General features: G+C 32.2%; 3 protein-coding genes across 6 annotated transcripts; 2 read left to right on the plus strand and 1 right to left on the minus strand.

Annotated features, from left to right (window-relative positions):
* Window positions 1-1,055: 1,055 nt before the first annotated feature.
* On the plus strand, window positions 1,056-3,296 carry LOC110665376 (early nodulin-like protein 18). Its single transcript, XM_021825449.2, has 4 exons — window positions 1,056-1,368; window positions 1,502-1,617; window positions 1,908-2,324; window positions 2,927-3,296. The coding sequence occupies exons 1-4, from the start codon at window positions 1,236-1,238 to the stop codon at window positions 2,990-2,992; spliced, it is 732 nt and encodes a 243-aa protein (XP_021681141.2). The 5' UTR covers window positions 1,056-1,235; the 3' UTR covers window positions 2,993-3,296.
* Window positions 3,297-9,623: 6,327 nt separating this feature from the next.
* On the plus strand, window positions 9,624-11,324 carry LOC110665394 (uncharacterized). The gene is made up of 2 exons (XM_021825481.2): window positions 9,624-9,815; window positions 9,888-11,324. Exons 1-2 carry the CDS (start codon window positions 9,668-9,670, stop codon window positions 11,312-11,314), a joined length of 1,575 nt encoding a protein of 524 aa, XP_021681173.2. The 5' UTR covers window positions 9,624-9,667; the 3' UTR covers window positions 11,315-11,324.
* A 1,860-nt stretch (window positions 11,325-13,184) lies between these two features.
* On the minus strand, window positions 13,185-16,893 carry LOC110665377 (protein ROH1). 4 transcript variants are annotated; one of them, XM_058137710.1, is made up of 4 exons: window positions 15,409-16,893; window positions 14,756-14,820; window positions 14,409-14,527; window positions 13,185-13,578 (listed from the first exon to the last, which is right to left on the minus strand). In XM_058137710.1, the coding sequence occupies exon 1, from the start codon at window positions 16,679-16,681 to the stop codon at window positions 15,509-15,511; it is 1,173 nt and encodes a 390-aa protein (XP_057993693.1). In that variant the 5' UTR covers window positions 16,682-16,893; the 3' UTR covers window positions 13,185-13,578; window positions 14,409-14,527; window positions 14,756-14,820; window positions 15,409-15,508. The 4 variants fall into 4 exon arrangements, with proteins under 4 accessions (XP_057993693.1, XP_021681143.2, XP_021681142.2 ...); XM_021825451.2 differs by having other exon boundaries at window positions 13,185-14,527; XM_021825450.2 differs by having other exon boundaries at window positions 13,185-14,527; window positions 14,756-14,845.
* Window positions 16,894-17,151: the final 258 nt, after the last annotated feature.

Consider the following 17,151-nt stretch of genomic DNA (forward strand, 5'->3'; position numbering starts at 1 on the left):
AATTGTGACTATGTTTAACCAAATTGTATGTATCTAAGAGTCTAGAGAATGAAGAAAGTGGACCACCATTCTATTACAATTATGCCTTCCAAATCAAATTTAATAGAGAAACCCTAACTATGATTCCAATTACATAAGGTTTTTAAGGATTGATTTTTTTTTTCCTTTCTCAGTTATTTTAATATATCAATAATAAAAAGTTAATCTACTAAAAACAATGTATAAAAGATTATTAATTTCATAATATAAATTCAACATTTATTCAATAGTATTCATGAATGGTGTATCAATTTAATCTCGATTTAATTTCGATTGAATTAATAATTATTAATTTAATAAAAAAATTCACTATTAATGATGAAATGCAAGAGAAATGACACTCCTAAAAGTAAATTTTACATAAAATTAAGTAAAAATTTGAAATTAATTCACAGATGAAAAATGAGTATCCTGAGCTTATAAGCAGATAAGGATCTTTAATTTTCCCATTTGTGTCATTTCTTTCAATGAAGAATTTTTAAAATTTTCTTGATAGAAATTTTTTCTCTTCTTTACAACTTTACTTATTCCCTTAAGCATTAAAATATAAGCAATTGAGCATCATTACATTGTATAAATTAAATAATCAAATGGCTTTTTTTTTAAAGAAAGAGATTTGATGAGAGAAAGTAAATTTAGATTCCTCATCTTCCAAGAAAAAGAAAATTATATTGTGCTTTTCATAGCTAAAGGATTGCAAGCTTATAATCACAGACCTAATCATTTAATAATAATAATGCCCATCATTTTTTTTTTTTTTTTATTGAGAGCCAAACCCTCACCCAAACCAAAATCCAAAATTTCCTTCTTGATTCCATTTAATTATTCCCTCTCTTTTTTTAAAGTCTTTTGATGATGGGTTAAGATTTTCTACAAACAAAATCATTCTACCTTTTACTGTATAAAATAATAAACTAAACACAACCTCCAATGTCCCTTCTCTGTCACCCATTCAAAGCTCCTCTCCTCCCACCAAAGGCCACACACATCTGACATTTTAACAGTCTCTCCCTCTCCACTTTCTCCAAAGACCTCTCTCTCTCTCTCTCAAATATTTTTAAAAGCAAGACCTTCTTTTGCCGCTTATAATGAGTTAATGACCCATGCCCAGAGGACTAGACACCAAAGACAAGGTCTTGAAAGTCTAATAAGCTCTCTTTTAATTGATTCCCACCGCCTAATAATCTTGAACACCCATGAAGATTTCTTCCATGCTTCTCCTTCTCCTTCTGCTCTCCCTACTCTCTCAACCTTCTCACTCCACCACAATCCTTGTAGATGGTGTTTCAGAGTGGAAAAACCCCATTGTTCATGTAGGAGACTCAATCAGTTAAGTACTTTATAAAAGACCCTTCATGCTTTTTTTTTCTTTATTATTACTGATTTATTGCTTTTTCTTTCTTTGGCTACCTACCAATTACTAACATTCCTTTGCTTTGTCTTCTTCTTCATCTTCTTTCAGTTTTTAAACACAAATATCACTACAATCTCTACATTTTCCAGAGTCAAAGAGCCTTCAATCTCTGCAACTTCACTCAAGCCTCAATTCTCACCAAGCCCAACTCTACCTCCTATACGGTATCTCTCTCTCTCTCTCTCTCTCTCTCTCTCTCTCTCTCACTGTGCATCTTAGGCTAAGAGAAATGGCTTAAAAATCTTTTGATATTTATCATTATAAATTATCTCTAGGTTCTTGAATAATTGGCTCAAGTTTCTTGCTGCCTTGTGCTTCTAACTAGAATCTCTTTACAATGCCAAGAAGAGCTCTAAATTTCTTGTTTTTCCCATTTTTGTTCTCCTTCTAAAGTTTGGAACTTTTTTTGAAAATGTCTAACAAATTTTCTGGTCACGAATTAATGCAAATCAAGTGGTACCTATCACGCCCTGGTTTCTACTATTTCGGATTCAACAATGGCTCTCAGAAATCTTGCAATCAAGACTCTCAAAAACTGTTCATAAAGGTCTCTCCACAAGCATCACCACCACCAACACTACCCCCATCAGAATTCTCTCCAACAGCAACTCCAATTCCACCACCCATTTCCGGTGGTGAAGTGTCGTCTTCTCCAGCTTATCCATGGCCATTCCGTCCTCGAGAAGCAGCATCTTCACCAGCTCCAGAACCCAGTAGTGGCCCAAGCTCTTCACTAACAGTGCCAACGGTGGTGCCGGATAAAGGTGGCGGCATGCCATTTATCAATAGTAATCCAGCCGTTCCTTTGCCTACTGGTGAAGTTGATTCCGCTACCATACGCCCCTTGCCCGCCTCTGGTCATCATCAACAGGTACCTCTCCTCCCATGCACACATATATATTTCATTTTCTCTTCTTTTAGAAATTCTCTTAATTTTCTACATTATAACACAAAAATTTGATTATTGAATTATTAATATTTAATTTTTTTTATTAAAAAGTTCTTTTATAGTTTTTATAAATAAAAAATAAAATTCAACTTTGATAAAATTGAGAAATCAGCATACCATCATGTCACTAACAAATACTTCTCACATACTTGTTAAAGAAAATTATTTCATCTTTCACTTTCTTTAAAAAAAAATTTTAAGATTCAATTTTTTTTATAAACTTATATTAATAAATAAATAAATAAAACACTCCATCATAAATTAAATATCTTTTCTATATATTATACATAATTTTTTTCTTTTTTACTATTGATATCAAAATTCAAACTCAAAATTTTACGATTACGAAGACTCCAATATTATTAAATTAAAATTTAATGTTATATTATACATAATCTTTTCACAAATGACATTTCATGAAAAAGAAAGAAATATAAACAAAAAGGTTATGTTAATAATAAAAACATGTGATGAGGTAGTGGTTTTGAAAGGAAAATTGATTTGGATGGGAATTATATATGCAGGTGGCAGTGGGTTTACTTGGGGTTCACATGACTCTATTTTGTGTGGTAATGCTGGTGCTACTGTAAAAAAGAGGAGAGACAAAGGGAGGGCTGCAACTTGGTGTAAAAAGAAGAAAAAGGGAAGAATGGTTTTGAGCCAAATATGCACCAAGTACTTTGGTTAAAGAGTTCAAAGTAGCTTTAAGTATGATGATTATGATGCTATTTGGACCATACTTTTGAATCATATTTGTCACCTTTTGATCTTTTGTTTTAGCCATGCAATTGATGATTGCTACTTTTTATTTGTTCTTCCCCCACTCCTTTAATCCTCTCTGTGTATATTTGAATGGAATTTTTAAGCCCCATCACCAACTGGCTTTTAGCTAAAGTTTTTGTTCTTTGACTCATTTCACTCAATTGGTATGATTGTTAATGTAAGTGGTTTATGCCCTTAAATTATTATTTCATTCTTACGAACTTATTATAATGCCAACCGATTGATATTATCTTGAAAAGTGTTAACCCAAATGATGTATGTAAAAAAAATTTAATTTTTTGTTGAGAAAATTGAAAATTTAATCTTAAAAATTTACATTATTATTGCATTAACTCTAAAAGTAGTTTTATTGATGAGTGAGTTTGCTCTCTAATTTATTATTTAAGGTTTTTTTATAATATACATAATGGAAGTTATGTCATTCCTTAAATATAATCGGATATATGTGTGTGTATTTTTTTTTTTTTATTAACCTTTAATCTCAATGGCTTCACTGAAATAAATTACTTGCACAAAAAGAATATTATTGAATTATCTCATAATTAAACTTATTTTTATGTTTTTTAAAATAATTTTTTTAGTTAAAAAGAATTAAATTCCTTAATTTTAAACATAAAAATTGATAAAAAAAATCAATTGAATTAGATTTTTTTAAAATTCTGATTTTTAAATAGAGGAAATATGATTAATTTGTGAGATATTAACTTAAAAAAAAAAAAAGGTAAATAGATATGCAATCACATTTTTAATATTGTGTCTTTTACATCCATATTTGAAAATACCCATTGCACTTAGGCTACATTTAATAGAGTGTAATGTAATACAATGTAATCAATTACGTAATGTAAATAAAATTATAATATAATGTAATTCTTATTACATTCTTATATTTGATTGTAAAATAAAAATATAAATAATGTAATGTAATGATAATTTTTATTTTAATATTTAATTTATTTATAGTCTTAATAATAAGTGATAATTCTTGCAATGATTAGTAGTCGAGTGATAGTGGTAGTAGCTAAGTAATAGTGACAGCAGCAATAGTAATAGTTATGTTGTGATAGAGATGGCAATAGTTAAGTAGTGATTGCAGTAATCAAATGATAATGGTGCAGCGATAGTGGTTACAAGGTAGAGGTAATTATGGTAGTAGCAACGGTGATCAGGCAGTGCTGATGATGATAGTGTTAACAATAAATAAAAAAATCAAAATAAATAATTATGATTACATCTATTTTTTGTATATAATAATCATTATATTACTTTAAGTATAATTAATTACATTATATAATTACTATTTCATTACATTAAATTTTTTTTGTGTTATCAAATAACGTAATCAAATATATATAATATAATTATAATTGCATTACAGCTTTAATTACACAATATTAAATATAACCTTATATCAAGCTAAAATTTAAGATATTTTTATAGATAGATTAAATTGCACATATATCAAAACTTATAATATATTTTTTTTAAAAATAATTATAACATATCTAAAAATAGAATATTCAAATCTGAAATGGCCCAAATCTTAAACCACTCCAACCAACACAATTATTGCCAACTCAAAATGTGAATGAGTTTATTATCATTAATCATTTTTTGCTAATGGGAGAGTCAACAACAATAAGCAACTTTTGCTAGTAATAGTTTCAATACAAATACATCTAACATTAGTTAAGGTTCATTAATTAATGGAAAGTGAATCACAATACATGGAGTCATTGGATGATCCTTACTTCTATTCTCTTTTAAAATTTGATTAATATTCTTTGACCCATGTTTGCAATCATATATGGAGAAGTGGAGAATTAGTGATTTGATGTATTACATTATATAAGTACATTATGTTCTATTATGATTTTTCAAATATATTTTACATGTTAAAAATAGGAAAGTTTACATGTTAAATATAATTTTTATAACTATCTAAGTCTAATGCATTCCTATATATAAAATGCAATACGTTCATATAGTTCAAACAACTCAATCAATATTCGCATAAAAGATAATTTGAATCATACATGCACCCATGTGTCACATCAATACATATATGAAAGTTAATTCCTTATACAGCTCTCTTAATCCAATACCTGCCAGAGAAGTCAACTCAAGCCAGACTTTAGCTTAACAATCCAAGTGTGGGGGCTAGCGAAATCAACTCAAAGTCGTGCTCACTTCGATTTATTTATATATAAGAATCAGGTCCCAACAAATCAAGCTCCAGCCGTGATTACCCGTCCTACCAATATCCATATCCACACCATACTCACGCCAACACACACACATACAGCTCCAAGTTATCTTAAGGCGACATCTACAAATAAATTCAATAACATGTGCAGCAAAGGAGCATGCCTAGCATTTAACTAATTATATACATACATATAAGTGAATGCATGAGCATGCTTTGAATATAAATTAATAATATTGAAATTACAAATAAAATCAATATAAAACTCATAGACTAATCGACTCTGCAGCTAGTCTGGCTAGAAAGAGAAGAAAGATTGATCGACACGGATTACTTAGACAGACACATTAACCTCTATCAAATTTACTGACATAATAAATTAATTAATTAATTAATTTAATCAAAGAAGCAAGAATAATTTCTAAGGTTTTACAGAAATTTTGGCAGAGTCTCCCCTAAAATTGGACCTAATCCACCTGCAAGAAAAATGAAACAACAGCAACACACAAGGCCTCAAGCCCACAACAAAAATTATAATGCCCATCCGGGACCTATAAGAAGCCCAATCTAGGTCCAATTTTCCAAACTCCAGCTTGGATCCCTAACTTCTCTACAGTCCAAATAATTATTTTTAGCAGTTCAAAAATTGTAAAAAATATTCTTTTAGGTTTTTTACATCATCCTTATATTAATTAAAATTTTTTTACTTAATTTTTCTAAGCTAGAAATATTTTACAGGTTTAACCAGCTTGCTTAAATCAGAGTGAAAACTGCACAACTTGAATTAGGGACTACCTTTGCAAATTCTGCTACCTGCAACACATTCAGAACGTTTGGAAACGCTGAAAATGACTGTAAACACTATCACCTTTTGAGACAGCCTATCGAGCACCCAAATCAGCCCGAAAACTCGATTCTGAGTGCCAGTGAGCTATCACCGATCTGATCACACCTAAATAAAGCCCAAAAATTGTTACTAATTATCATAATTATTTTTAATTTATGAGAATTGAAAAGGCTCCAAAATCTCAACGTGTGATCTAGACCGTCCGATGATCGCCTTTTTCCAACCTAATATGATCGGAGCAGGGTAGGTCCCATCTTAAATATTTCATCGCGCTGATCTCAACGGTGGTCTCAGATCACCAATTCGACAATCAGATCATCTGGAAACTTGCCAAAAAGCCTTAGAGAGACCCATTTTCTCTCTCTTTGGTTCTCTCTCCTCCAACCACTATTGGAGCTGCTACTGGTCAGAAAATGAAGCCCACGGGTTACTAAAATAGTTACCACCTTCCTTTTGTCAAAATGTCACTGGAGATAGCCCGAATCGCAGCCTGAAACTCGCGCACGCTCTTTCTTCCTTCCGCGGCATTTCACGGCCAATCCTCACCATTCTTGTCTCCTGGGGTGTTGGGTGCCTAAGGCCGAAAGATGTGCTGGCCGACGTAGGTTGGTCTTTGGCCGGAGGAAAAGAGAGGGAGGGGAAAGAGATGGAAGTGGGAAGAAGGGAAAGAGAAGAGAAGGGCGGGGGGAGGGGGGGGTGACTGGGTATTTGAAAAAAAATTGAGTTTTTTTCTTTACTTTTAATTACTCTTTCAGTCCTTTAACTTTTTCAGTATAATCAAATAGGTACAAAATTTTTTTATTATATTTAAATTAAATAAAACTTTGATAATAATAATAATAATAATAATAATAATAATAATCTAAAGAAATTTAATTATTTTTACATATAATGTAGTTCAATCTTAAGCAACTCTAATTGATTTTGATAATAACAATCTTATAAATAAAAATTAAAAATAATAATAGTAATAATAACACATGTAAAATAATATTCATAAAATAATAAAAAAATATTATTAATATGAAAATACTAATTTAACACCATGAATAAAATAGTAATAAATTAATAGTCTAATTAAAAATACTTTATATATATATATATATATATATGATCAGGTTGTTACAAAGACCTTAATATTTCAGCGAGAATTTTTATAGTAATTTTTTTATAAAGTAAATTTTGCTTGATTTGCAACTATCATTGAATGTATCATTAAAGTCTAATTGAAATAAATAAATCAAAAACAAAATCAATACAGAAAACATCCTTATATCTCTTGTCATTAGGCTAACGCTCAATTTTAACAATTTCTTTGTATATATTTATTTTATTAACTAATTGTAAATAATTTTTATTATTCCAATTACATTTTATAGAAAAAAATAATAATAATGTAAAATTTATTAAATTGGTTTAATTTTCAATAACTTATATAATTTTATTGTGATAAAAAATTTTAATGTAACTATTTTTATATCAAATAAATTTATAATTTGAAATTATTAAATTCATTTTAATAATTTACTTAAAATTTTAATAAATTTACTAATAATAATTTACTTAAAATTTTAATAAGTTTACTAATTTAATTTTAATATCTTTTGCATTTTATAATTTTTAATAAAAATATTAACCTGTATTATTATATTTGTTATATTTTTATTTGATTTCTAGACGCTTCAGAAATAGAGAAAATTTTAAAACCTTGATTATTAGTGATTTTCAATGCAATGAGCAGTGTAGGTGAACATTTACATTTAGAACATGTTTGGTATTGATGATGAACTATGGTTGAGAAAGATATTTTTCTAAATATATTAATTAGAGGACATTAAAAATTAATTTTAAAACTAAATTTAATATATTCTAGTTATAAAAACTTTAAAACAATAAAATAATTTTTACGAAACTAATTTTTTTTAATAACATTTAAAATGATATATTTTTAATTTTTTTTTTTTTTACCTAGGACCTCAATGCCAAACAGGGCCTTACTCACATAAATAAATACAATGCTTTGAATAATGGATATGAATATTTATGTGCAAATTCCTTTTATTCATCTTTTTGGATTATCATAATTATATTCATCAAGTTCACCATGAGTAAGTTTCACATACAAATTATATTACAATTTATAGTTTGAATTTATGTTAATTTTTATATTTGAAGGGTTAATTACGAAATTAAATTATTATTATGATTATTATTGAAGTTTATGTTAATTTTTTTCAAAATATTTCATAAATTTTTACATTAAAAAATTTTGAGTTTTTTAGTTTATTGTTCAATATATTTCATAATTGAAAATTTTAATTTGTCAAATACTTATTTTTGTAATAAATTAATTATTTTAATATTTATTTTATTATTAATTAACATAAGAATCTAATTGTTTAATAATGATAAGTGTAATGTTTTAATATTTTTATCAAAAATTACATAATTTTTGGGAAAAATATTGAAATTGAAATTGGACCGCACATACTTTGCTTCATCTATAGTTCTTCATCCATCATGAGGTCCACAACAAAAAAAGCCCATTAGGTAAACTTGACTTGGCGCTTTTTTTTTTTTTTTAATTTAGTAATTCATTCATAATTATAGCATAATTTTTTCATTAAAAAAAATGTAAATATAAATAATTAAAAATTTATGTTCGCAGATAATCTTAGCAGAGCAGAATAATCTTATTTTTTTCATGAAACTTTTTACAATAATGTATTTTTTAAAATTTATTATTTTGTAACGGCATTGCTGATTAATGCTAAGTTGATCCATACAGCATTATTAATAAATATAACTTAAATTAGAATTTTTTTAATAAAATATTTTATTAAATAAATTAAACTTTTATAAAATTATATCACTTTCAATATAAATTAATTTCTTTTATTTTTTATATTAAAATTAAATTTTATTAATTTTAAATTTTACAAACTTGAAGATTGATTAAATGAAATTTTATTAATTTTAATCTTTTTCTAAAAGTACTTAATTTCCTGATATTTTAATTTTGTAAAATATAAATGCAATAATAAAAATATATATATTTGACTAATATATTTCACTTCGCATAAACTAAAAATTACAGAGAAATTAGATATTTATATCCCTAAAAACCTTTTTTTTCCATTTAAAAACATTTTTTTTTTATCTATAATACACGTGATGATCATGTTCCACATTACAGCATCAGTAAGAGCCGTTAGCTTCCCGCCAAGGGAAAGAAAGCAACCGACTTTTAAACTGTTTTAACAACCCTGACAATTTAATATTATGAAGCAATGAATATGTGCCTTTCTCATGTGCACACACCAAAGCCATTCCTTTTCAAATGCCTATGCTTAATTCTCAGAATCAACCCATTCTTTGTCTCAATCTCATTTATATTTTCTGAAAAAGGAAAAGGGGAAGAAGATAGCTATGGAGCTGGAATTGGGACTCAAGATCACCCACAACAAGGATGATATCACTTCTGTTACCGAGCTGCGGATTGCTAAAGATCACACTGGTCCTCTCTTCTTGTCTAGAGAAACTGAGACAAAGTTCATTCTTATTGCACATCTCAAAGGTTATTACTATTAATTCTTGTTCTTGTTCTTGTTCTTGGATATATAGTAAATCTTAAAACTATTAAATGCAGGTTTTAGAAGAGAGAATATTGACATCAAGATCAATGAAGATGGGAATCGGATTGCGGTCAGTGGGAAGAGGGCAGTCCAGGAGATGGTGTTATCTGGGTGGATTATGCACAAGAAAGATGTGGAGTTAAGGGCATTTAACAAGGTTTTTCGAATTCCTGATGGGATTGTTTTAGATCGAATCAAGGCCAAGTTCAATGATGAAGAGTCAAGCTTGACGATTATTATGCCCAAATTGGAGAAAGGAATGCGCGGGCTGAATATTGAAGAAGTGAAGGAAGAGAAGTTTGATAAGCCTCCTGAAGGAGAAAAGAAAGAGTCCAAGATTGAGCAAAAGGAAGAAATTGAGCATGTTGTGCAGAAAGAGATTGAAAGAACGAAACTTGAAATGCCACAAGTTTTAGCTGATGAAGTTCCTACTGAAGAAAAAGATAAAGAGGAACCAAAATCAGAAAGAGAAGAAGGTGATCAGGTTGTTGATAAAGGACAGATTGAGGCAACAAAAGAGGTAGCTCAAGTGTTTTCTGAAAGAGACAGTACTGGAGGGATGCTACAGGAAAAATCTGAAGAGCCAAAAATTGAAAACAAGCAAGAGGTTGAAAGGGTTGTGGAAGAAAAGTTTGTTGAAGACGAATTCAGGGAAACGCAAGATTTGGCTGAACCAGCAGTGCCTGAAAGATCTGTTAACATGAAATTACAAGAGAAACCAGAGGCTCAAAGAGAATCAAAAGAAGCCTCTCCTGAAATGGCAAAACCTCCTGCTGCAATAGCTACTCATCCAGATACTCCAACAGTGGAACCTGAAGAAGCTGAACAGGAGAAAAAGGAACCAACTGCAGCCACGGAAACTCAGAGAGAAGAGCAGCAACAGGAAATTCCAGAGGCAGAGATTGTAGAAGAAGAAAAAGTTAATGGAAAAGAAAGCGCAGAATTGACAGAAGCTGTCATGGATAAAGCAACTCAACAAGCAGAAGAGCAAAATCTGTCAACTCAATCTAAACAAGAGCAGGCAACAGAAGCAGTGGGAGATGAAATGCCAAAAGAACCAGAAAAGAAGGAACCCGATACAAAGGTTCAAGAACCATACCAACCTGTGCCTAGTCAAGAAATGAAACAACCTGAAACAATGCAGCCTGCAAACCTACCAAAGAAAAATGAAAACCAAGGACAAGAAGAAAGTCCTGGAATAGGAAGTGAAATCGAAGAAGAAGCAAGTGATCAAATAAAACAACCAGAAGGAAAAGAAGTGGAGGAGAAAGAATTGTCAGAAGTAGAGAAAAAGAAAGATCTCAGCGAAGGAGCAACTAAAACTGAGAAAGCTGTTTCAAAAGGATCTAAGCTATGTCCACCTCTTGTAGTGGCAGGGTCAGCTATCCTCGTCTCCATTATAGTGTTTGTAATTAATTATATTAGATCTAAAAGAAGATGAATTACATGTACCTACATTGTCTTTATTGATTTGCTATTATTGAAAACAATAAAATCCCACATTATTGAGTTACAATCGTTAGAGATATTAGAACTTATTCTTGGATCCTCGCTTGCAAACTTGAATGAAGTTCTTCAATGTGCTTTCAGCTTCTACTTCAGAAAGGTAAAGGAGGGACTCACAGTTTTCAAATACGGTACCGTATGAGCAAAAGAACTGTAGGTAAAAGGAAATGGAAAATTCTTACTAATGTATGCCCTATGTATATAACAAACCAATTATCTTTTGTCCATTTCGATTTTGTGTTAAGATTTTGGGACACAATGTTGAAGTGGTGAAAAAAGATGAATAGTTTGATGCATATATTTCAATCTGATATATCTCAACCTAGACTGAGAGTTAAAACTGATATATATGAATTTTAAATATTTATATCTTAAATTTATAATTAAGCAATTCTAAGCAAAAATTTCCATCAAGACAATCATTTTGTTTCAGAGGTGGGGACTTGGGCCCTCTTCAACAGGTGCCCAGTAGTGCCTCTGTATGAGTGTATTAGGCCCATGAACACTTGAGGCATCACAATTTGTGAGGGTTTATGAGAATATTTTAGCCGGCGATAGGCGCCACCATGGTCCGGTTCACATCCAATATTAGATTATTTTCTTTTCCTTTTTTTCTTTAAATTAAACCATAATTAAACTGACCAATTATTTTTTTCTCTTTTCAGATTGATCAGTTTCAGTTCAGTTCTAGTTCACGACTAAATTGATTTTTTCGAACAAATTAGAAAAAATTTTAATTATTGAATTGAGGTCAAACTAAAATCAAAATTGGAAGATTCTGTGATCTGATTCTAGATCTCTAATTTTAGAAATCAGACGGTGGTCTGGCGGTGCCAGCGTTTGAAATGGACAAAATTAGCTGGATATAAGTTGAAAAATAAAAAAGAAAGCTGAACATTTATAGATTGGGCCTGCACTATTGACCCCATAAAAGCACCTACAACGAAAAGTGGGCAACGTCTGGATAAAATAGCTGAGATAACTCCAATTTATAGGTATGTTTGGACAAATGGATGGAGAAGATAAAAGTCAGAAATTGGATCACAAATATGCAAGTTTTGATCCCCTATAAGCTTTAGACGTCTAAAAGAAAATTGGTTAAAACTTAAAAGGAAAAAACATAGAAAGGATTTGAAGGGCCTTATTAATGTTAAATAATAATGCCTATCATTTTCACAAGCAAATTGGAATGCCTAGCTACTAGCTCTGGATAAATTGACCATTCAGGATCTACATATTCTTAAAACTGTTTCGCGTACCCTATAACTTTTGGTAATTAAAGCTTATTAGTTAAGACAGCTAATTTAGAAGTTGTAAGGACGACCACAGCCACAGGCCACTGAAATGGCAGGCTCTCCAATTTCTTTGGTAGGTATGCAAGTGACCGACCTGCTCTTGTTAAAGGATGTTACATTTCACCCACCACGCCTGTGCGGCACATAAATGACAATGTAGCCATGGATTGTCAGAGAATTGTCAGAATTTATTTTCTTTTATCTAACATTGACATGAGAAAAAATAACTGGAATCAAGGCTTCCAAGTACGTTATTTTTGGACCAACTGTTTACAGTGGAGAAGCATTGTGTACCAACCACTGGCAAAACACAGGACACAGGTGACAACTACTTTTCTCCAACTTCTGCTAAGCCTTCTACAAGTGTATGCAGAGACTAAGCAGAAAAAAAAATTACATACGTACATTCATGAGCTTCAGAATCAGGACATGCAACAGAACAAATTGCTATTGCTGACAAACAAAAGAGAATAATTAACGATTACAAGCTGAACTACCAGTGGCTAGAAATTCAGCTATGAATTCTATGAATCAGTAACATTTTGCTGCATGTTAGACAGCAACAGAGAAAACCTTGTGAACCAATAAAAATTTAAAGTTACTTCCATGACCCAGTGGGAATCTATTATTACTTACATTATCCACAGAAAAGGTAAAATAAATATGGCAACAGTTTTGTCTGGAATAAACCTGGCACAATCCTGTAAATTTAACAAAACAAATTTCTACACAAAATCTTCAGATGTGCCAAGAGCATCACAGTGCACTCCTAACTTTTATAGGTTGCTTCAACAACAAAAAACGAAAAACATGAAGGACAAGCCATATGCACAGATATTCAACAAAGCATTTCCTCCCTTGTAATGATAGCACCCAACCCGCTTGTCAAGTGCATTTGCTTCCACTATTTCAGTAGGAAAGAAGATCAATTTTTCTTTTGAAAAGGGAAGCACATATTGGACAAGGATGAAGAAGAATAATGCCAAAGTAAAGGGTGACTATAGATCACAATAGACAAAAAGAAAAGGGGGCTAAGGAGTAATCATGGTAGAGAAATGTATGATGGAAGCTTTGTAAACCATAAATTGAAGCAAAGCATCACAAATTTGCGGTCAAGTTAGTCAAGCATATTACTACTAGACAAGTCAAAAACCAAATAGATTTTAGATTGCAGCTATTGAAAGGAAATCTCAATCCAAAATTCTAACTACCTCAATAATGTTTTCTCCAATGTGATAAAAGCAAAAATCCATTCAATGCTAAAAAATTTTCAATGGTTCCATGTGGCTATGCTTCTAGACAGTCAAGAATTATCATTTGATGGAGATCCATGAAGTTAACATCCTACAAGCTGGGTTAAACAGCAGAATGTTGCTTCAGGCATACATTTCACACAAAATAAAGCATGCGGATAATCCCAGAGGACTTGGTCGATGTGATCTTTTCCTCACAGAATAAGATTCAATGGCATTTGAAGTATACTATGTCCTTGTCAAGAAAAGGAAGCTTGAAAAAGTAATAAAAAAAAATGTATCCCATCACAAATAGAAATTCTATTCTAGATGCAATAACTACAGAAATTCTTTTCTAAATGCAACTGAGGGACATTAAAAGAGACTGAATAAAAGTCAACAGAGATGTTATAGAATACAGCTCAAAGATATCATACTCAGAAATTGGACCCTTTTTTTAAGTATTTAAATAAAGAAATAAATATGATGAGACTGAGATGACCTTCATTCATATGCCAGCAAATCAAAGTCAAATGAACTTCCCTACTTAGGGAAAGCTGGAGCTTTGAATGTAATAGGTAAGAGCCAGCATTGCAATAATGCATGGAGAAATTCCAAATCCTGCAGTAATTTATTAGGGGTCAGAATCAATTTATGAAGTTTTGAGGAAAGATTCAAATTGAATTCTTTACTCCTAGTATGCAAAAAGGGGATTGAAAAAAAAAAGTCACTAGAACTATAAAAAAATATAGAGAGGACAAACAAGATCTGTCTCTGTCCTCATCCATGGAGACAACAAAGGTAAGATAAGACATGAACATCCACTGAGAACTTAGGCAAATGCCTTACAAGGCCAGTTTATGGACGGAGCATTCCCCAGTTAAGTAATCCTCCCACGGTTCAGAAAGAAGCAGCTGCATAAATGATTTAGCCAATTACCTATAAATGAGATAGCTGGAAATTACAACATTATATAAAACACAGGTCTCTGAATTTTTGCTGAGCAATGAGATGGGAAAGCACGACTTAGAGAGGAAGAGAGGGAAATTTGACCACATTCAAGCTCAACAAACAACAAATTGATTAGAAAATTTGATCACACTTAATAATGCAAACCCAGTTTCTGATTATAGCATCTTTCAACCATCACATTCTTCGGACATTAGCAAACATGGAACAATTTATCATTAAACTAGTTATTGCATTGAAAACCAAAATGTACAATAAAATAGCAATAGCCTCCTCTCTCGCAATACACAAAACAAAAGTATGTATACCATTAACAAACAAAAAGGAAAGAAGCCAAAATCAGTAACGCAAAGTCAGCTACAATAACAATATGAAATTTACTGGGAAATTTTGATTATACAGTCACAATGAAAAGCTGGAGATCAGCACCATGGACCACAAGAGTTTGAATTTCCATATCCTACATTTCCTTTACAAAATATATTTGTTGATAAATACAAGATATTTTTTGTTTTTAATTTTTTCTTCCTTACCCTTTTATTTTGAAAGCATGCCTTAAAGCATGCCTTAAATCATCCTCTGTGTGTCTCTTGTTTAGCACCCAAAATCATGCCATCCTTACAAGCAATGATATCAATCGTTGTGGTTCACTCTACCCAGAGAGTCGAGCCCTTCAGTCCGGCTATGAACAATCCTGTGAAACACATCTCTAACTTGTCTCTCCAATGGGTCCAACCCCTCCTTCATCACCTCACAGACCTTTCCCAACTCTTGCACTCTTAGCCTCACCTCTGCCTCTTTTTCCTCTGTCAAAGGGAACTGAACAGAATCAGCCAATTCAGCCAACGCTTTAGTACACTTGTCCATCTGATAAATCTCTCTTAACAACCCGGAAGCATTCCTCCTATCCCGCCTTCTTGACTCCTCGAGAACCCTGTCGTGCAACGAAAGTACCGCCGCAGCCCAGGGAAATTGTCTAGGAATCGAGAAATGCACTTGCAACCCCCTGTCTTGACAAGGTATCGCTGCCACCAGAGCCCACATTACAAACAGCAAAATTGTGTTCATGGTATAAACAGCCACCGCAATTCCATTAGTAGCGACAATTTCACTGGCTTTGGGCGCCGCTAAATTATTCCCAATGGCCTGGAGCTGCCTGGCGGCGGACCACGACCGCGACACGCTCCACGACAACGATCTAAAATGGCCAAAATTCCGATGATGCTGGTCTCTAGACGAAGCAGCATTTTGGCGGCCAAAGGAGCGGTTCCGGTGAGCCAGAGCTGCAGTAGAATCCCTCTCGTCGAGCATTGAAATGGCCAAATCAACCAAAGCCTTTTTGGCACGACGGAACTGTCCTTCCCCAAGCATTCTCTGATTGTCCAAAGCGCAGAGAACAATCTCAATTAGCTTCTTCCACTCTCTGATCTGTTCAATCCCATCTCGAATCGCATTACAAAGATCCAAAGCCTTCACACTCCGCTCAAAAAACTCGTGGATCCACCGATCCAAAGGCGCCTTATAAACATGCGATCTGTTATTAAACAGAATAACTCTAAACTCCTCCTGACAAGAAATGAAGGAGTCGAGCAGCTTCCGGATCCACGATAGCGAAAGCAAATCATCCGGCCCGGCCGAAGACAGATCCAGGAACCGGTCAGCGACCTTCCTTTGAAAAGCTTCGAGCTCCAGCTCGTGACTGGAGGCCTCATGCGTGGCTTCCATGGAATGAACCTGATCACGGCGGAAGCTTAAAATCGAACGGCCAAAAGACGCTGATGATCCCTGATAATCAGTGGCGGGCATTCTCACGTGAGAAGAAAAACCTAACCACGGACACAAATGGTGATTACAGTGTGTTCAATTATGTTCAAATTGAAGATAACCCTAATCAAGCAGCCAGGACATGCATGATGAGAGCTTGAAGGCTGAAGCAGTGAAGAAAAAGAAATCAACAAATGGCTGCGAAACCCTAATGGAAGGGGAAGGGCATTTTATTGGTTATTTTTTGGACCGCGTACTGTGGTGGGTCGGAAAGAGACAGGTCTTAAAAGAATGGAGATGGTAATTAGCAAAATTAATTATTATTAATTAACTTTTAAATTTATAAAAAGAATTATTAATAAAATAAATTTTAATTTTATTATAAAAACTTCCATAAAAACAAACCTTCTCCGCTTATTAACAAGCAGGGAACACGTAATACCTTGTCAAAGGTTTCAGTTCAATATGGGCCGCCGGATTGCTTAAAATGAGGGACGTAACGACCGTTGGAT

This window comes from Hevea brasiliensis, chromosome 16, assembly GCF_030052815.1.
Source record: "Hevea brasiliensis isolate MT/VB/25A 57/8 chromosome 16, ASM3005281v1, whole genome shotgun sequence".
Lineage (NCBI taxonomy): Eukaryota > Viridiplantae > Streptophyta > Magnoliopsida > Malpighiales > Euphorbiaceae > Hevea > Hevea brasiliensis.